The sequence below is a fragment of the Leptodactylus fuscus genome, chromosome 2, assembly GCF_031893055.1.
Source record: "Leptodactylus fuscus isolate aLepFus1 chromosome 2, aLepFus1.hap2, whole genome shotgun sequence".
In the NCBI taxonomy this organism is placed as follows: domain Eukaryota; kingdom Metazoa; phylum Chordata; class Amphibia; order Anura; family Leptodactylidae; genus Leptodactylus; species Leptodactylus fuscus.
In genome coordinates, this window is record NC_134266.1 from 250,926,187 (window position 1) to 250,948,019 (window position 21,833).

Sequence of the window (21,833 nt, forward strand, 5' to 3'; positions counted from 1 at the left end):
CTGTACTGTGACATCACTGTGTGTATTATCCCTGTGCTATGACATCACTGTGTGTATTATCCCTGTACTGTGACATCACTGTGTGTATTATCGATGTACTGTGACATCACTGTGTGTATTATCTGTGTACTGTGACATCACTGTGTGTATTATCCCTGTACTGTGACATCACTGTGTGTATTATCTGTGTACTGTGACATCACTGTATGTATTATCCCTGTGCTATGACATCACTGTGTGTATTATCCCTGTACTGTGACATCACTGTGTGTATTATCGATGTACTGTGACATCACTGTGTGTATTATCTCTGTACTGTGACATCACTGTGTGTATTATCCCTGTACTGTGACATCACTGTGTGTATTATCCCTGGGTGCCGGCTTACAGGCGCTACACTACATTGAAATCAATGGGAGGCTTTTTAACCCATTGATTTCAATGTGTAGCGCGCGTGAGCCAGCACACATTGAAGTGAATGGCATTCGTTTTGAGCGCTCACACTCTGACACGTGTATACGTGCCTGAATGCGCGGCACGTTACTCCGTGGGAACAGAGCCTCACAGTGAAGGAGAGACTGAGGTGATCAGGTGACCCCTGATATTGAGATGGCAATATCTTTTAAATTCTGACATTACCCTGACCCGTCACCACCGAGCATGAAGAGACCACTACGACCTTCCTCGCATCTCATCAGACTACTTGGCTACTGATAATTTATTTTTTGCAATTAGATTTTTGTAACATTCCAGGTATCATATACGTTATCATTTATATGACTTATTACATTATTCAGGCACTATTATATAGGGGTGCTATAGTTTGGTGTGTTATGGAAAAATTGCTGTGCTGACTTATATGTGGGCACTGCTGTTGGCGCTGTTATGGGGGCACCATGGCTGGGTGTGTGACGGTGAAACTATAGCTGATTCTCATGCAGACATTGCTATTATGGGGGCACACTGGCATGGTGTGCTAATAATAGATTTTGGCTGAGCTTTATATGGGCACCGCTGTGGGCTCTGTTATGTCAGCTCTATGGTGTGTTATAGAGGAAACTATAGCTATGTGGTTCCTGTTGTTATAAGGGCAGTATGGCTGAAGTTCATGCTGGCACTGTTATGGAGGACACTGGCATGGCATGTTAATAACTTTGGCTGAGTTCTCTGTGGGCACCGCTGTTGGCTCTCTTATGGTTGGTTACTGTTATAGGGACACTATGGCTGAAGCTGCTGCTTACTGAGCTTGTTATGGGGATACTATGTCTCTGTGGTTACCATGTTGTTATGGGGGCTCTGTGGTTACTGGGTTACTGCTGTTGTTATAGGGGTACTATGGCTGTATGATTAGTTACTATGTTATTATGAGGGCACTGTTACTGTGTAGTTATGGCTGTGCAGTTACTCCTGTTATGGGGTCACTATGACTGTGTCGTTACTCTTGTTATGGTGGGAATATGGCTGTGCAGTTACTCCTGTTATGGGGGTACTATGGCTGTGTAGTTACTCTTGTTATGGGGGTACTGTGTCTGTATAGTTACTCCTTTTATGGGGGTACTATGGCTGTGTAGTAACTCCTGTTATGGGGGTACTATGACTGTGTAGTTACTCCTGTTATGGGGGTACGATGACTGTGTAGTTACTCCTGTTGTGGGGGTACTCTGGCTGTGTAGTTACTCTTGTTATGGGGGTACTATGACTGTGTAGTTACTCCTGTTATGGGGATACGATGACTGTGTAGTTACTCTTGTTATGGGGGTACTATGACTGTGTAGTTACTCCTGTTATGGGGGTACGATGACTGTGTAGTTACTCCTGTTATGGGGGTACTATGACTGTGTAGTTACTCCTGTTATGGGGATACGATGACTGTGTAGTTACTCTTGTTATGGGGGTACTATGACTGTGTAGTTACTCCTGTTATGGGGGTACGATGACTGTGTAGTTACTCCTGTTATGGGGGTACTATGACTGTGTAGTTACTCCTGTTATGGGGATACGATGACTGTGTAGTTACTCTTGTTATGGGGGTACTATGACTGTGTAGTTACTCCTGTTATGGGGGTACTATGACTGTGTAGTTACTCCTGTTATGGGGGTACGATGACTGTGTAGTTACTCCTGTTATGGGGGTACTATGACTGTGTAGTTACTCCTGTTATGGGGGTACTATGACTGTGTAGTTACTCTTGTTATGGGGGTACTATGACTGTGTAGTTACTCCTGTTATGGGGGTACTATGACTGTGTAGTTACTCCTGTTATGGGGGTACGATGACTGTGTAGTTACTCTTGTTATGGGGGTACTATGACTGTGTAGTTACTCCTGTTATTGGGCACTGTGTCTGCGTAGTTACTCCTGTTATGGGGGTACGATGACTGTGTAGTTACTCTTGTTATGGGGGTACTATAGTTGTGTAGTTACTCCTGTTATGGGGGTACTATAGTTGTGTAGTTACTCTTGTTATGGGGGTACTATGACTATGTAGTAACTCCTGTTATGGGGCTACTATGGCTGTGAAGTTGCTCCTATTATGGGGTGCTGTGGCTGTGTAGTTACTCTTGTTATGGGGGGTACTATGACTCTGTAGTTACTCCTGTTGTTATGGGGCTACTATGGCTGTGTAGTTACTCCTGTTATGGGGGTATTATAGTTGTGTAGTTACTCTTGTTATAAGTCGCTGTGACTGACTAGAAAGGACTTGCTTTACCATATACAGCCCCATGTATACGCTGCAGGTGACAACTACTCCCATCCTCTGCACTAGGCTTTGCTCTTTGTCCCCCTTCCACCACTAGCAGTCTGCTGCGGGGAGTGGCTGGGGGAGGATTGTACATGGGGAGATCCTGTATACAGCCAGTCAGCTGTGTGAGTAGGTGGGGGATTCTGTGTCCTGTGAAGGAGCCCCCTCCCCACACTGTGTGCAAGGCTTTACCTGCAGTGTAGGAGGGAATCCCTGGGAGTAGCAGCCATGGCAGCTGCAGAGGGGGCACCGCTGGTGAGTGCGGTCACTGTGTACTCCCTGGCAGCCTGTGCTGCTCAGCTGGCACTGGGCTATGTGCTGGCACAGCGCCTGGGGAAGAGGTGCTCTGGTACGGACAGATGGGTGCTGGTCTGGCTCTTCTATGACGCCATTGTGCACTTCACTCTGGTGAGTATTATCCTGTTATGTGTCGGGGATGTAATGGGAAGCATGTGGAAGATTAGATCGATATGTGCAACCCCACCACCAGGAGGCGACTGCAGCTTACAGGAGGGGGTGTAGTATATGTTGCATGTTCCGTATGGTATAATAAATGTATCTTATTTTATGCTTGTATCTTGCCATCATATTCCGCAGCACTTTACAGACATTGATAAACCTCAGCTGCTCATTTTTCATCCCTCAAATCTTTTGGTAAATTCTCATTGGCATTGATCTGAGGACCAGAACAACGGACAAGCGGACAACAAAAATAGGGGTGACATATGGAGCCCGCAGAACCGACCGCCTGTAATGGGGTCTCTTGGCTAATTTAAAAACTGCGCATGGAGGACCTTTTCATCTGCCAATGTCAGACGGACATTGCGACGGTCTGTCACGGAGACTCTGCTGCAAATGTGAACGTGGCCTTACTTTGTGGTTCATTCTGCAATCCATGATGGTGGCTATAAAGAGATCTATGTATATATGCACACTCAGGGTCTATAGATCTGGTGTGTGTTGTAGTCCATAGGCAGCAGTGTGAGACAGTGGATGTCTAGAGCCCACTGGTACTAGTTACGTGTTACCTGACCCTTGTTTGCAAATTCCTATTTTTTTTCCAGCAGTAACTTACTACCTGGCTCTTGCCTTGACCTATGGCCCTCTTAGCTCTGTGCGGATGTCACTGTCATCTCCGCTGCCCAGAATTTGGATCTGGGGATCACCAGGCGATTCACCGTAAAGTTAGTCCAAGCCTGATAGTCAGTGCTGTATGGACATGAATACACATCTCGTATGTTATGGTGATCTTAGTTATATAAAACAGAATAAAGGTATGTTCACACAATATCTTGTATTCCACATCAAAATCCATGTAAAAACCACACTGAGCAGTCACAGACGGAATAACCCCATTGAATAGGACTAATCCACATACGGAATTTGCAGCATGACAAACTGCAAATCCACAGCGATCTTTCAGGGTGACACAATACTCCATGTGAATATGGAATTGCTGCAAATCTTCCATGTTGATTTGGGCATCAAAACTCAGTAGATTATGGTATTATTGATCCTGAAGTTTGTAAACTCTAAGCGTGTCCATGTTCTGTTTTGACCACAGATTTCAACCCCTTTCACTGTAGAACTGTGGACGTTCCTATACAGAGGACACATGGCTTCTGGATTGTGACAGTTGTTGAATTCCAAAACTTTTCATCGGCCACTTTTGGCGACTCTATTAAGACACTTCTGTAGACTGGGCTTTGACTTAAAGGGGTTGTCCATGGAAATTAAGTTAATTTATCTGATCTAGTGGATGATGAAGATGGACACAGGAGTTCCGCCCTTGTCACAACCCCTGGATCATGTGATTGGAAACAGCACTCCGACCCCTGCGTCATTCCGCCCCTCCCTCTTTCCCCAATCTCTATCTCTATATTAATAAGGTAAATCAATTTAATTTTCGCGGACAACCCCTTTAAGGGATGATAAAAATCTAAGTGGTTAGCAGCATAGCCTCACAGCGCTGGGATCCTATGTGTGAATCCAGCCAAGGACATCTGCAAGGAGTTTGTATGTTCTCCCCATGTTTGTGTGGGTTATTTCTGGGTACTCCGATTTCCTCCTGCAATCCAAAGACATACTGATAGGGAATGTAAATTGTGAGCCCTATATAGGACAGTGACTGCCAAGGTCTGTAAAGTGCTGTGGAATATGATGGCGCCATACAAGTAAGCTAAATACATAAAGCTCCTAGAGACGGCCTGGGCTAGTTGGTCATTCTGACCCTACAACTGGCCATGCACATCAGTATTCAGTGATTTCAGCCAATGGTCGGATATGTAGGTGCCACAACCCTTCATGTGCGCCAGACTTGAGTCTGACAAAAGCAGATCAGACATGTTGGATATTTTTGGCTTACTGTTGGCTGAAAATATCATTGAGTGGACAGTCATCTGCTTTTGGCCAATCCTCATCCAACTTGCACCAATTTACACTAGGTTCAAATCTCCGCTTAACAGCAGATACCTGAGGAAACCCGCAGACCCCATAAATTATAATGGGGTCGGCAAGGTTTCTGCCCAAAAATGTGCAGACAGCAGTCCTACAAATATTTTTCAAGCAGAATGTTAGACTGAATCCCCGAAAAGAAAGCGAGCGCAGAGGTGAACCCGCCTTACTGTGACCCATCCCATCACCGGTCTGAAATCTCATGTGTATGGCCGTCCTAAGGCATTGTCAAATTCTATAGGGCCCTATAGTATATAGGAAATCTGAACCGTATAGAAAATACCTGCCACATACAAACACCTTTTTAAGAAGGTGCTACCTGGGAAGAATAACATTGCATGTATATCCCGCCATATGGTGCTCGGGCCCTATAGAGATGGTGTACTCTGCTGTGTATATTCTATACTAGTCTGCATGTTGGTATACCTTGACAATGTACAGCACTAATCTGTATACCTCTTGTCTGTGCTTCCAGGAGGGCCCCTTTGTTTACCTGTCCCTAGCGGGCACAGTCGCCACTTCGGAGGGGGCTTTGGCTTCTCTGTGTAAGTATCCTCCAGATAATATATGGCACATAGATGCAGCAGGAATATATATGGAAGGATACTGTAAATTCAATGTTCACTGGCTATAGCAGGCCTAGGTTTAGTGCTCACATTGGGTTCAGTTTGTCATTGGCTATGGGTACTATATTATATGCAGCCAGGAATTACATTATTACCATACGGTATAGATTCAGTGATGTCGCCTTTACATATCGATGGCAAACGTTATGGTTGGGATCCTCTGGCGTCCATGCAACAGACGAGTTCAGCGTAAGTATACACGATAGATCTATGTTTTGTTCAGCAGTCGATGTGTGTATGGCCAACTTCACATTGCCTAAATAGAGTCCTGACCAGTTTGTGTTGCATTTACGCCCATTAAGCCATTGCACCGTTGTCCGCTATATGGGGCACCCGCAATCTGCAACACAGGATTCACTTGTGATTCTTTTTCTTGGTTAACAGGGAAGGAATATGGAAAAGCAGATGAGCGATGGCTGCACTCAGACCCCACCATCGTATCATTGGAGATCCTGACAGTGGTTGTAGACGGACTGTTGGCCGTAGTCTTGGCCTACGCCATCATAAAGGATAAGCACTACAGGTAAGAGCCATCTGCACTGGATCATGTGGGCAAATCAAATGGAACCTGTGCACCATCTAGTGGTGGAAACTGGGTAGTACAGATGTACATCTCACAAGTGTAGTCTATTCACCTAAATGGGTTGTACGAGACTATAAACAAGCAGCCATGTCTCTCCAATGAGCCCTTTATGGCTTTCTTATACAGAAGAGAGCGACTCTTGTCCATAGGCTGTTGTTAGGTTTTCCTTCTCAGCCTTGAGTCCACGGCCTTCCTCGTGGTCACCCTTAGCAGAGACCAAAGGCTTCCGATAACCAAAGATGTCTGAGAATTTTGTCCCATTCTTCGTTGCATTGATCTCATTCAGCCACACTGGAATTATTTGTTTTTAGCTATTGCTGTTAAAGATGTCAAGGTGTAATCTCTTCTTTGGCGGTAAATGTCTACCATTGTCTTGGGACACCCTAGCCTGCGTCCTGTTGTTGAAATAGAAGGGTTAATAGTTTATTGTTGTCAATTAACATAATGAAGAGAAATGTAAATCCATCAATATTTGGTGTGACCTTTGCCTTTTGGAGTCCTGGAAGTGATGATATGGCAGAGCCCTGATCTCATCATCATCATCCAGTCTGTCTGGGATGACGAAGAGATAGACGGATTGGAGCAAGCCTACATCCACAGAAGATCTGTGCTTAGTTCTCCAAGATGGCGGGAACAACTTCCCTGCCGAGTTCCGTTAGAAACTGTCTGCAAGTACCGAGAAGAACTGATGGAAGGCGAAGGTCAATCCAAATATTAATGGGATTTAGGCCTGGTTCACATCTGCATTTGGTATTCCGTTCACAGAGTCCACTTGGGGAACTAAAAAGTGGTGAGCAATGAAAGCACACGGACCCCATAGACTATAATGGGGTCCGTGTGTTTTCCACGTGATGTCCGCACAAGTCATGCAGAGAGAAAAGTACTGCAAGCAGTGCCGCTATTTACATATCGCTTCAAAGCTGTTTTTGTCCTAACCTATAGAAGTGACTTCCATAACAGGGGTTTGGTGCTGACCACTGCAATGTGCTCTATAACAGGGCGCTGGTATCCAAATATCCTGGGCGGAGGTGATAGACTCCCTTTAAAGCAGCTCCATACGACAAGTTTCTTTTATTGACATCAACTGGATTCTTTTTCTTTACTTCTGACCATATTCTTGTCTTTCAGGCATTTCATACAAATCACTCTTTGTGTATGTGAGTTATATGGAGGATGGATGACGTTTTGTCCAGACTGGTTAATCGGAAGCCCGAATCTTAACACCTCCAACTTTCTGTATATGTGGGTTTACTTGGTGTTCTTCAATGGCATATGGGTTGTAGTTCCCGGCCTTCTGCTATGGCAGTCCTGGGCGCAGCTTAAAAAACTTCACGTGGGCAAAAGACCAGTTGGAAAAAAGTCCCAATAAGAACGTAATGGAAGCCATATACATCCCGGTGCGGATTCCTTCCTTTGTTAATTGATGTAATTTTATATTTTTATAAACAATCCCGTTTAATACAATTGTTTCCACGTTTTTGTGTCATTTTTTGCTTTTTATGCTTTATTATTTTGGGGGAAATGACCTCTTAAGAGACAAGTTGCTTCCGGGAGAGAGGAGAGAGTAGTATATACAGTGCTGGATGACAGCTCTATACACAAACACCTGTCACATAGTTTCACATTGGCTTTCTGAAAAGAATCACTAACAGGTTATTCTTACATTCTCCACATACTTAAGATGTTTTATCTGTTACAATGTCGATTTTACAAAAAAAACCCCACATTTTTTAGATCCTTTTAGTTAAAGAGGCCGTGACATCAATGCAAACAGCAATAAGGCAAGTGAATCTGGATTTCAGGGTAAAATTGTAAATATAGTATCATAATTATAGGATAATGGCACCCCCTGGTGTTCAAGAAGTGCAGGTCTGTGTGTGTCATTCTAGTCAGGCTCTGTTAGCTTTGCACACCCAGTAGAATACAGTACAGCTTCTGCTTTATCCTTAGTGAAAGTAGCAGAGACATTGGACATCACTACCATAGTAGCCGACATTGCAGCTGATATTGGGCCCAACAGCTAAGGGGGCCCTTATTCCAGTGTGACTTAAAGGGGTATTCCCATGTACATAATTATTTTTAAATTTGTAGATAATTAAAAGTTAAACATTTTTGCAAATATAAGTAATTAAAAATTCTGCAAAGTTTTAAAGATTTTCTCTAACTTTCTTAGTGGTGACAGTCTGTTATCTTGTCTGCATCGAACTTTTCCATTCGAATAGCGAGTGGTACTCGATCGAGTATGAGTATTTCGAATACCGTAGTATTCGATCAAATACCTACTCGATCGAATACTACTCGCTCATCTCTATTTATTATCATTGTATACATTATCACTGTACTGTGACATCATTGTGTACACTAACATGGCACTATGACATCATTGTGTGCAATAACCCTAGTATTGTGACATCACTGTGTACACTAACCTGGTACTGTGACATCATTGTGTACACTAACCTGGTACTGTGACATCACTGTGTACACTAACCTGGTACTGTGACATCATTGTGTACACTAACCTGGTACTGTGACATCATTGTGTACACTAACCTGGTACTGTGACATCATTGTGTGCAATAACCCTAGTATTGTGACATCACTGTGTACACTAACCTGGTACTGTGACATCATTGTGTGCACTAACCTGGCACTGTGACATCACTGTATGAATTATCTGTATTTTTAATCAAATTTCTAGCTGAAGGTGTCATTAAAAGAGGTTGTCCAGGCTAAATAATATTTTATAATTAGGCCTGGGAAGGTGAATTTAAAAAAAAAAAAAAAAACATACCTGTCCCCGATACTCTGGTGTCCTCCCTGGGCAGTCTGGTCCAGTCGGTTGATAAATTTCTTGCTGGCTGTGACATTCAGACTCTTCCGCTGAGGCCACTTATTGACCTTAGTGGTCACATGACTGCTGAGGTCAATAAGTGGCCTCAGAAATGGAACCTGGGCCGTTCCCTTCTTGAGGCTGCTGACTGGCCTCAGTGGTCATGTGGCATCGGTACTCCTGCAGGAAGACAACATAGCTGCAGGACTGGACTTCGCGGGGAGGTGCCAGAGTATCGGGGACAGGTGAGTATGGCTTTCTTTTATTTTTTTTTGTCACCTTCCCTGTCCTAATTAATGAAAAAAATTGTAGGTTGGACAACCCCTTTAAGGTAGTCATGGTAGAGAAGGTCTCCATGGCTATTTGTTATATGGCTGAGCAGGGATATCATTTAGGTTGGACATAGGCTTTAGAGAAAGGCTCAGGCAGAAAGCCTTACATGGGCTGCAGCATTGATAGCAGTAACAGGTAGACTCCGGGCAGTGTAGGGAAGCCATTAAATTAACCAGCATAGACCTATCATTTTGTACACCAGGGGGCGCTATTACAAGCAGATAACTGCGATATTTCTGTGCGGAAACTTTACAAAGTTACTGTACAATACATAGTGAGGGATAAGCCTGAGAATGTTCCTAACTAGTAAGTGTTAACCATCAATATTTTTTGACTTAGATAAATGTAAAAATAAATCCTAGAGGGGGACTATGACTAAATAAGGCTTCCAAAATAAGGGCTTTATAGTCCCTTTTTTATCTGAACAGGTCATAAGTTATAATTACTGCAGCAATATGTCTCAGAGAGGACCTTTCATCCCCTCCAACATGTCCAGTTTTTTACATCATTTAATAGCCACTGCTCCACGGATTCTGGCACAGTTAGTTTTTTTTCTCTAGTCCCCACCATTCCTGATCAACCGATGCTGTTAGTTTTGGTGCTTGATATACTATTTAGTCTCTGTATTGTCAGGAGGGCGGAGTCAGGCAGGAGCAGACAAGGCATGTGATTCTGACACTGCCTGCTTCTGATTGGAGCTCTGAGTCACACCAAGTGCCTGACATTACAGAGCTTAAGGCCAGGGCCCTACGGGACTTAAACACCGCGATTTGCCGCAGTGCGTTCAAGCCGCAGTTCTTTCCACAGCACTTTAGCGCTGCGATTATGGCCCGTGGGGCCTTAGCCTAAAGGGGGGGGGATTTTTTTTTTGTTAAAAAAAAAGCGCTACTAATGGGTTAATAAGTACACCCATATACCTTTAGTAGTGTTTTGAGTGATCTCTAGATATCTCTGGGAGCTCCTGGTATCTTCTGCATTTGTTTACATAGTGAACTAGCCTACAACTACCATAATGCTCTTCTCCCTCCCTCTCTCACTCCCTTACCACCCCTCCCTGTCTCCCTAGTTAGCCCACCCACTATTAGCCATTCCCAACTAACTAAGTAACTCATAATTTGGAGGGGGTATGGGGGACTTGGGCAGGAATTGTCAATTTATCCTGGTCAACCCCTTTAAGTAGCAAATCAGGAACCAAAACTGTCTGAGCTTGTTGAGCAGGAACGGTGGGGGGCTAGAGAGATCATTCCAACTATTTGTGCTTATAGGGCAGCACATGAAGACAAGGAGGATGTGTTTCCCATAGGGACTACGATGGCCACGAGAATGTGCAACATAATAAGCAATTTTAATAGGATTGTCATTAACAAGTTTCATCTGAGCACGTCTGGTCTAAGTTTATATATCACCCATTAGTTGACTTCATTTTGAAGATATAATACTGAGTAATGTATAAGAAGACTTCATGTATAAGGAACATATATTAATCATAGATGCACCGATGATTAATACTATATTTATATCCACCAACACGTTTTATTGTCCTAGCTATGGCTTAGTCATATTTCGGCCACCAATGTAATAGTATGACAATCCTCACTGGTTGTGACCATACAGTGCCATAATGTAACATGCAATACAGCGTCAGTACAACTACACTTATATCAGGAATGGATGACATCACCAGGACGGTTTGTATTTTGTACTTTTAAAAGAACATTGGCTCAGTCATTTTTAGAACACCAATATGAAAGGAGGTAAGATAGGTCATGGATATTAGAGTATTGGCCTACACCCCTACCAACCAGCTAGTCCATGTGAATGTGGCACAACCACTAGATGTTCCATCTTCACACACAGGGGGAATCACCAAGACTGGCGTGTCACTATATAGACCGCCACTGTGTCCGCACATCTGTATAAAGTTCACTGACTGCTGTGGCAGCTAAAGACAGGGTAGGATGGTGAAAATGGAGCAGCCGTGGGGTCACTGGTGTTCCTTTGGCACTGGGCTACATGAAGTCTTAGGGCTCGTTCACACGGGGGCGGTGGGGCAGATTTTGGCACCGAGAGTGATGCGGGTAGCCTGTCGCCGCTAGCGGAAAAAAGAACGCTAGTGGTCTCCATAGACCACCATTTTATTGGGGCGGATTTTGAGGCGAAATCCGCTGTCAAAATCTGCCTCCTTGCCCCCATGTGAACTAGCCCTTAGGGTCCATTCACACGGAGTAAACGTGCGCTGATTTTGGCACAATACACGTGTAAAGAATACACATGTATTCTTTACACATGTATTGTGCCAAAATCAGCGCATGTTTACTCCGTGTGAATGGACTCTTACTGCACCTGATGTCTTATAATCACAGCAGACGGGAAGCTTCTCGTATATAAGACACAGGTTTTCACATGGCTTAGGGTAAGTTCACACTGAGTTTTTTGGTCAGGATTTTGAGGCTGTAATTTCCTCAAATTCCTGACAAAAAAGACGGCTCCCATTGAAATCAATTGAAGCCGTTCAGGAGCTTTTTCCGGGAGCTGGCACAAGCGAGATGTTCATTCTACAGGCCATTTTGCCTCGCGATTCAGCCTGAAGACATTTCCCTCCTCCAGACTAGGACCATTTATTGGGCCTAATCCAGAGCGGAGTGCACGCCTGGATGCCAATGCAGTGCACCGGCTTTCAGTCACGGCTACCCGGCTTTTGGATCGGAACCTGAAGCGGCCTCCGATCCTAAAAAACCTATGTGAACTTACCCTTAGGGTTTTCCATGTTGCGCTCCAATGCTATAAGTCTTACATCCATCCATGTGGTTCAATTCAGGAGTTAACCCTGGTGTGCTGAAGGCTACCATGCCGAATCTTCTGTGAGCCTCACAACCTGTTATTGTCAGTGCTGAAATAAAACCTCTGTGAGAACTGGGCAAATGCTGAGGGCCAAAGGACCATAGTCTTCTGCTGATCTAATGACACATCTGCTGAGTATATGGTGGTGACAATATCTCTGTGTGACAGTACTGCACTCTAGGAAATCCAGCTGTCTCGTCTTTGGATAGGTCGTAGTAGAGAGAGGTGAACCCATCCCAGAGAGTCACCTGGTTGATGTAGTTGGGAGAGGTACGAGTGTATTGTCCATTGATCTGCAATCTGTTACTACCTGTCTCAGGTAAGTTGTAATAGGTGTCCCAAGATGCTGCTGTGGGCCTTCAATGGACTTCACTGTTGCCATCATGATAACCAGTCGGCAGAGTTTGACCTATGTATTTGTTTTCTATCATTCCGCAGAGTTTCAGAAAACACGAGACCAAATTTCCGGGATTCTTCTGTATGATTTATTAGAGGCCTCAGAATCCACCCTTCTTAAATATTTACTGGCGTCCCATAGAAATCAGTGGAAAAAAACAAACAGTATAAAAAAAAAAAAGACACTATTGATAAGACAGTTTGCCATTATTGGCAATATCTTCATAGGCCTTGAGACTGAGAAAAAGTTTGTTGTTCTTCATGTAAGTGTTTCAATACTGTGCATGACATGGATGATATGGTATAATATCGCATTATGTAACATCAGGGGCAATATATTTAGTTTTATAGAACATGAAATTAAATGTTGGTGGATTACAAACCTACTCCATACCCTAAGGCTCCATTCCCACAGAGTAACGCGCCGCGCATTCAGACACATATACACGTGTCAGAGTGTGAGCGCTCAAAACAGATCCCATTCACTTCAATGTGTGCCAGCTTACGGGCGCTACACATTGAAATCAATGGGAGGCTTTTTAACCCATTGATTTTAATATGTAGAGCGCGCGAGCCGTCACACATTGAAGTGAATGGGATCTGTTCTGAGCGCTCACACTCTGACATGTGTATATGTGTCTGAATGCGCGGCGCGTTACTCCGTGGGAACGGAGCCTTATACTATTTTGTCGTTGTGCTGGGTTTTGTTTAGCAGAGGTTGATTGGAAATGATGTCATGACTAATATGTATGAGCGCTGACTAATAGCCATCATGCACAGGAGCCTTAGCACTTTACTCTTCCATATTCTTTTTAGACAAGTTCGGACTGATCTGTCATCCCCACGCCTAGGCTTTTATGTCATCTACATAATTGTATGTTAAATAAAGAAATATTAAAACACCTTCCTTATTAACCCCTTCCCGACATGCGCCATAATAGTACGGCGCGTGTCGGGTCTGTAACTATGGCGACCGCCCGGGAGCCGGGCGGCCGTCATAGCCGCCAGGTGTCTACTGCTTTAAGCAGTAGACAACCGGCTCTAATGCCTCCGATCGGTCCCCGGACCGATCGGAGGCATTAACCCCTCCGGCGCTGCTGTCAAAGGCGCCGGAGGCGCCATTTTCCCGGCGGCGCATGGGCGCCGCCATTTTGGCAGGGATCGCCGGCTCCTGGAGCATGCTCCAGGGCCGACGTCACGTTGCCATGACAGCCGGGAGCCTTGTTAAAGGCTCCCAGCCGGTCTGCAAATTCTCTCTTTTGCAGGCTGGTGTATACAGCCTGCAAAAGAGATGATGATTTTTTGCAATGCATTGCAATGCATTAGCATTGTAATGCATTGCATTAGTGATCAGACCCCCTGGGGTTCAACACCCCTAGGGGGTCTAATAAATGCAAAAAAAATAAATAAAAAAAAAAGTAAAAAAAAATATAAAAAAATATAAAAAGTATTAAAAGTTCAAATCACCCCCCTTTCCCTAGAACAAATATAAAAGTAGTTAAAAACTGTGAAACACATACATGTTCGGTATCCCCGCGTCCAAAATCGCCGCTCTACAAATCTATAAAAATATTTTTCCTGTTCGGTAAACGCCGTAGCAGGAAAAATAGTCAAAAGTGCCAAACCGCCGTTTTTTCACTGTTTTAATTCTGATAAAAATTTGAATAAAAAGTGATCAAAGCAATAACATTTCCCGAAAATGGTAGAACTAAAAAGTACACCCGGCTCCGCAAAAAAAGACGCCCTATGCATCCCCGTACACCTATGTATAAAAAAGTTACGGCCGTCGGAATATGGCGACTTTTAGAAAAAAAAATTTTTAACACCATTTTGGAATTTTTTTTAGGGGTCAAAATGTAAATAAAACCATATAAATTTGGTATCCCTGGAACCGTACCGAAACACAGAATACAGGGGACATGTCATTTTGGCTGCACAGTGAACGCCGTAAAACCAAAGCCCGTAAGAAAGTCGCAGAAATGCATTTTTTCTTCAAATCCACCCCATTCTGAATTTTTTTCCTGCTTCCCAGTACATTATATAGAATAATTAATGGTGGCATCATGAAGAAAAAATTGTCCCGCAAAAATTAAGACCTCATATGACTCTGGGAGCGGAGAAATAAAAAAGTTATGGGGTTTAGAAGGAGGGGAGTCAAAAACGAAAAACGAAAATCAAAAAATGCCATCGGCGGGAAGGGGTTAAAGGGGTTGTCTTGGATAAACTGATACTTCTACACTAAGCTGAAACCCTCATCCCGCCTAACTTCTAATTTACTCACTTTACAAAAAAAATCTATATTCACCTAGATCGCCAGGACAGTCCTGTGACCTCTCCAGTCACATTTTCAGATTTTCCGGTGACGTTCCTTTTCCCTGTTTCTGGTAATGGATCATCACCAATACTAACCCTCTCCCACATCCCGTCATACTTACCTGTCTTCATGTCCTTATCTTCTTGGCGCGGAACATAACTTCCTTCTGCGCAGATGTCAAGAGGAGGAGGACAAGGAGGTGATCTGTGCCCAGAAGATCTGGACAGGAAGACAGGTAAGTATGATGGGGTGGGCTGAGTTAGTTAGGAAGGGCTAGTAGTAGGCTAGCTGGGAAAATAGGGAGTGTGTGTGAGAGAGGGAGGGGGAGGTAGTGTCAGCTCTGAGTGAACAGCAATGCATCATGGTAGTTGTAGGACAAAAGAACAAGAAGCTACCCATGTAAACAAATGCAGAGGATGCCAGGAGCTCCCAGAGAAACCCAGAAATCACTCAAAATACTGCTAAAGATATTTGGGTGCACTTATTAACTCACTAGCTTTTACCCGCGACTTCGTCTGCGGTGATTTGAGTATTGGGCGAACACAGACGTGTGAAATTTTAAAAGTGCTTTAAAAAGTTTGGTGGGCTAGCAAATGTGATTTGATGTGTTATATTGTGTATGTTGTGATACAGACAATGTGATGTGTTATACAGCCTGTGTACAGGAGTATATATGTATCAGGTACTGTATATAGCAGTGATAGGTAATACATGTAATTATATAGTATATACAGCCTGTGTACAGGGGTATATATGTATCAGGTACTGTATATAGCAGTGATAGGAGATACATGTAATTATATAGTATATACAGCCTGTGTACAGGAGTATATATGTATCAGGTACTGTATATAGCAGTGATAGGAGATACATGTAATTATATAGTATATACAGCCTGTGTACAGGAGTATATATGTATCAGGCACTGTATATAGCAGTGATAGGTAATACATGTAATTATATAGTATATACAGTCTGTGTACAGGAGTATATATGTATCAGGTACTGTATATAGCAGTGATAGGAAATACATGTAATTACAATGTGATGTGTTGTATTGTGTATGTCGTGATACAGACAATGTGATGTGTTATATAGTGGAAAGCTATATGTAAATGTGAGTGAGTAGAGTGAGGGCTACTCCTGAGGTGACAGTAAGGAGTGTGCAGGCAGGATTCCTCTGTCCGCTTGAGAAGTCGGACATCTTCTCTTGCGGACAGGGAAGGACGGGCACGGAGTGCAAAAGAACGCACCCGATGCCCATTCAAGTGAATGACAGGTGTCACGGACACATCTAGTGTCCGCTCCTAGTGTCCGTGACAGATTTTGAGCGGACACTACATGTCGGACACCGACGGTAGTGTGAACGCTCCCTAAGGAGTGTGCAGGCAGGTTGAGGCAGGAAATGCCAGGCAGTGTGTGTGAGTCTATAGCTGGGGCTAGGAGTCCTGCTTTTGTGAGTCTCCTGCTAGAAAGCCATGTTGTTTAGTGGCACCAAAAGTAGCCTGTGACTCAATCCTAAGGGAAAACTGTTTGTGGAAAATTGCACGCAAATCCGTCCAGGCATTTTAGCGTGATTGAGGAACAAACATCCAAACTCACAAACATCCAAACACACAAACTTTCACATTTATAATATTAGTAGGATTAATAGCGCTAACAAGACCTGTTTGTTTTTTTTTAAATGCAAAAAATCCCCATTATACCTGGAAAACCCCTCTAATGTCCCAAAACTATAAATCTAGTATATAGACTACTTTTATCAATAGGAAGAGACAACAAATCTAGGAACAAATGCAGAGTCATAGTGGGGTTGTCCAATTTTGTGAAATGTTACCTTCAAAGTGTAAGTTCAAGTTGTGGACTCTGGGATGTATGGGTCTAAGATGCAAAGCAGTTGTGAAAAAAGACACTTTTTCCAGGGTTTTTTTTAGCCATTTTATCAATGGTTGTCTGAATATAACCTATATAGCCTTAGTTTTCTCTGAAGAGGCTATGCAATCTTTGCTTTTTCGCACATCAGGCTTCACAAAATTGCCTCCAACAGTAGATACAGTAACTCAAGATCGTTCCAATGATGTGAGAGGCTTGTTTTAGGGGCAGACTCTATGCTAAACCTCAGCTTGGCCCTTTATACAACTTATCTTCACAACCATTGGCCACATCCCAACCATACATTATAGCAACATTCCCCTTTCCGTCTCTGGGCCTAGAACACCATGAAGACTTGTCCGTGCACACAAGGTTGCCACCATTCCCACCTCTTGTTGATGCCCCCCACATAGTATTCATGCCTCCTTTTGTACCATAGCCTACCTTACAAAATCCTTCTTTGACTATAAGCTGCTATTTTACCATTAAAGGATCAGTTTACTCCTTTCTAACGGTGGAAGGCTGTATATCATAACTCTTCTCACTCCAGTGCACCAGAGGACATGCGTCATAAATTTACCATGTACAGACTGCCAGCAATCTATGTTAATAACAGAATGCCGAGAATTGGGAGATGTATTCATCCAAACCAGTGGTATCCATGTATCTTCAGACCAGAATCCTGCTGTCCATGCTGCTAGAGCAGATGCTGTAAATGACATGGAAAACACAACAAGGCTCCCGCTACCAAAATTCCTGTACAATGCAAAACCTACCGGTCCTGAAATCTATGGATCAGGTGATGGTGATTCAGAAGTGAAAATCCACCCTGCATCCACTGAACAAGTGCCAAAAAACCAAGCCCTTCACAAACAGTGACCTCATTCTTATAAAAAACAGTCAAGCTCACAGAAACCATTGACCAATTGGCTTGGTGACTAAACTAGACCAAAGCAAAGATGGTATCGTGGACAAAGTAGAAGTGAAGATAAGATGAAGTGAATCAAAGTTGTTCTTTCGACTAATTTCTGAACTTCTACCTACAGAAGGTGGAATTATGGATATCTTGATACCAGGTGAGGGTATAACAGCACCAGGAGTGGTCATGACAGGTTCCCTTCTATGCTTGAAGTTATGGCTGAAATAACGCTCACAGATCGCGGTTTTACCAGGCACTTTACAGCAGTTCATAGAATTAACAAAGCAGTAGCTTCAGAGATGCAGGTAATGGCCTTTTCAGATACCCCTGGAGTTGCAGATCTGCAGACACACACAACAGCATTCTTGTTCACACGCAGGATGCCTCAGATTACAAGGACCCTGGTAATTCAGGCTAAAACTGTCACTCGCTTCACTGGCTTTTGGAGAAAACCTAGGTTATGCTATGGTCACGCCGTACTAATAGGGTACCACTAGGAATGAGTGAACTGATTTGGATTTGCCACTCACAAAAAAGGTTTAAACTCTAAGGGCTAGTTCACATGGGGCAAAATGGTCAGGATTTTGATGCGGACTCCACGTCAAAATCCTGCTGCCTCCCATTGAAATCAATGGGAGCCACTCGCAGAAAAAAGAAGCCAGCTACCCTATCTTCAGGCGGATTGGTGTCCGCCTCGCGACACCACCCTCCGGACTAAGCCCATTCATTTGGGCCTAATCTGGAGTGGAAAGCTGCGACGGAATGTGTTCACGCAGAACCCTGTGTGAACTAGCCCTACCAAAACAACAAACTGTTAGGGCCCCTTCACACGGAGGATGCTCTGGCTGATTTGGAACGTGTAAACGTTCCGAATCAGCAGCATTTAAAGCAGGTCCCATTACTTTCTATGGGAGCCGGCATACGCGCGCTCCCCATAGAAATGAATGGGAAAAAGCAGCCCATTCATTTCTATGGGGAGCGCACGTATGCTGGCTCCCATAGAAAGCAATGGGACCTGCTTTAAACTTTATTTTATTTATTTATTTTGCTTACTTAAATAGCACCATCATATTCCGCAGCGCTTTACAGACATTGTTGGTCACTGTCCCATATAGGGCTCACAATCTACATTCCCTATCAGTATGTCTTTGGTGTGTGGGAGGAAACCAGAGTACCCGGAGGAAATGCACGCAAACACAGGGAGAACATACAAACTCCTTGCAGATGTTGCCCTTGGACTCCAGTGTTGCAAGGCTGCAGTGCTAACCACTGAGCCACCATGCTGCTGATTCGGAATGTTTACACGTTCCGAATCAGCCAGAGTATCCTCCGTGTGAAGGGGCCCTTATACTCACCTTGCTTCACCTCTCCTATTGCAGCCTATGGTTAAAGTCACATGCCTGGGGGTCCCTGATGAGACTCAAACTTGTGGGGTGTGTAGACATCATGACGCTTTGACCACACCATAGGGTGGATGAAGTCACCTAGAGGCCTGAACAGAATGATGGCGGACCCTGGGTCACTGCAAGGAAGAGAGAAGATTAATCTAACAGTTTGTTATTTTTACTCATCTCCCTTAGCGCTCCACTTATTATACTCTGAGGTCTGAGGAGATGACGGTATACAATAATAGTAGGGCCAAACCTCATGGACATTTATTGAAACTAATCTCGTGAGGTGTAGTCACCACATTGATCACACCAAAGTCCCCAAATTGGATTCCCAAAAGGAAGGAGAAAACTCTTAATAGTTAGTTTTCCTGCCCCAGCATAACAGCAAAGCTTCAGTGTGAATAGGCTGTACGGAAAATGCCGCTGCACCCGCAGCACGGCCAATACGCGGAATAAAGCTTTGCCTGACGGGAATCATCACCTCGCCTCTCATCCAGAACTATAAGTGGCGCAATGGCTCAACAACACTAAAGTGACAGCGGCATACAATATACATAGTGCAACCATGAGCCATCAGCATTTACAACAACGAACTGGGGTAGTGGCCAAAATGTTTCATGCCCAAGGTGGTGGACAATATACAAAATGGATAGTAGCTACAGCATAGAGCGATATTCAGCCAGATATCCCATACAAAATCTCAGGAATGATCATTTACCTGCATGTCAGACTATACACGTGCTACACAGTAACGTGTAGTAAGAAAAGAACAGGGTCCCTCCACCTACATTGTACCGACTTATACTCCTATAATCTTTATAATCGTTCTGACGGGATGCTAAGAAACGCTGGAATTATGAATGAATGAATGAATGAATGAATGAATGAAATGCATGACTACAGAGATGAAAAGAAGGAACTATGTTATTTTCGGTGATGCAATGTTAACAACAATTAAACACATTTACGGAAATACAAAGTACAGTTGTGAAATTCGGATGTGCGGCTTGTCTTCCGATCTGCCATTCTTTTAGGTGTGAGGGATATCAGAGTACATTGCAGTCATTGCACTAAATTTACTTATATATATTTTGGTTAGTAACCTGCAGTAATTAATAATTAGTAATCAATGGATGGGGTCCCTAGGATTGGTCATCAATTGAAGATCGTGGGGGTCCCTGCAATAAAAGCAATCACATACTGATGTCAATAAATAAACCTAAACGTTTCCACCATTGGATGAAATGTCTATTCCCCAAGTGAGGCCTTTAAAAGGGTCTAACTTTTCAACAAATGTTGCATAAATCAGTAGTAATGTAATATATCGTCACTAACTTCCAATATAAATATATGAGGAAAAATGCCTCTTTCTCCACTTATCTGACTCTTTTTCCTGCTCTCCACTTCCTCCTAAACCAACATTCACTTGGCAATGTGTGCCGGATTCTGTCTTGCTATAACAAAATGGACAGAAAGTCACATCATGTCATGTTACAGCTTACAAATGAAGTCTATGGAGAGGGGATAGGGAGAAGTCAGCAGGAGCTGAGCGAGAGAGGAGAGATAGATGCACAGAACTGACTGCAAACAGCCAAATAGGAAACTATATCTCATTGCAAGTTCTTTATTTACATCAATGCAGATCATCACTTCTCTGTAACGTCAACGGTTTTGGAAATTGACTCGAGTCCGCATTATATTTTTTACCGCAAAGTGGGGATGGGATTTGCTAGACTCACATTCACTTTGCTGTGACTGTATAACGCCATGTTTTTTTTCTGCGGCGTTTCCACCGCAGGCAAACCACAACGTTTCTGCCGTACGGGACCCTGGCCTAAAGGCCAAACTGTAACACAATATGGCGCTCCATGAGGGGGTCAAATGATTAAATAATTAAAATGTGATGAAATTAAAGGGGTTGTCCCATCACAAGGATCCTATCTATACTGCTTGATAATGTGGATATAAGACTTTTCCTAAATACACTGCTTCAGCAAAACTCCTTTGTTTGTCCACTATCTTACTTTATTCAATTCATTGTTGACACATCCCTTGACTTATCTGCTCATGAGTCAAGTGATGTATCTGCTGCTCTCAGGGGGGAGGGAGGAGGGGCTAAGTGCAGGGGAGCGAGCCTGTGTATCTAGCTATTCCTGTGTCTACACCACATGACCTAGATCCCTGCTATCAGATAGGGAAGAGGAGCTGCTTTCATTTCTGAACTCGTCTTCTGTTCTCCCAGTTATCAGGCTAGCTAATTCAGTTGTGTTCATTATGGCAGAGACAGGCAGGCCTGTCCTGTCTCTGTATGTAACACAGAATGGAGTTGCTCCTGCCTGTACTTCATAGTCCAATATTGTGCATATAGTGTTGTTTGAGAACCTTTGATGACATCACAGGCCCTTCAGCCGCCCCATAGGATCACGCGATGTGGTGGGCGGAGCTAAATGGCAGGTTGCATGTGAAACCCCGCCCACCAAATGACGCAAGAAACCAGGAAGAAAGAAGATTTTACAGCAGTGAAGACT

The 21,833-nt window shown here is 43.6% G+C and overlaps 1 protein-coding gene across 1 annotated transcript; it reads left to right on the plus strand.

Moving 5' to 3' along the window:
* The first annotated feature begins 2,951 nt into the window (after positions 1-2,951).
* On the plus strand, positions 2,952-7,850 carry EBPL (EBP like). The gene is made up of 4 exons (XM_075266037.1): positions 2,952-3,151; positions 5,673-5,742; positions 6,208-6,346; positions 7,535-7,850. The coding sequence occupies exons 1-4, from the start codon at positions 2,972-2,974 to the stop codon at positions 7,773-7,775; spliced, it is 630 nt and encodes a 209-aa protein (XP_075122138.1). The 5' UTR covers positions 2,952-2,971; the 3' UTR covers positions 7,776-7,850.
* Positions 7,851-21,833: the final 13,983 nt, after the last annotated feature.

Bases quoted from the DNA above. Each gene is read 5' to 3' on its own strand.
- EBPL (XM_075266037.1), top strand. From the start codon at position 2,972: ATGGCAGCTGCAGAGGGGGCACCGCTGGTGAGTGCGGTCACTGTGTAC. The intron at 5,743-6,207 runs GTAAGTATCCTC...CTTGGTTAACAG, and splicing joins GGGGGCTTTGGCTTCTCTGT to GGAAGGAATATGGAAAAGCA. The intron at 6,347-7,534 runs GTAAGAGCCATC...CTTGTCTTTCAG, and splicing joins ATAAAGGATAAGCACTACAG to GCATTTCATACAAATCACTC.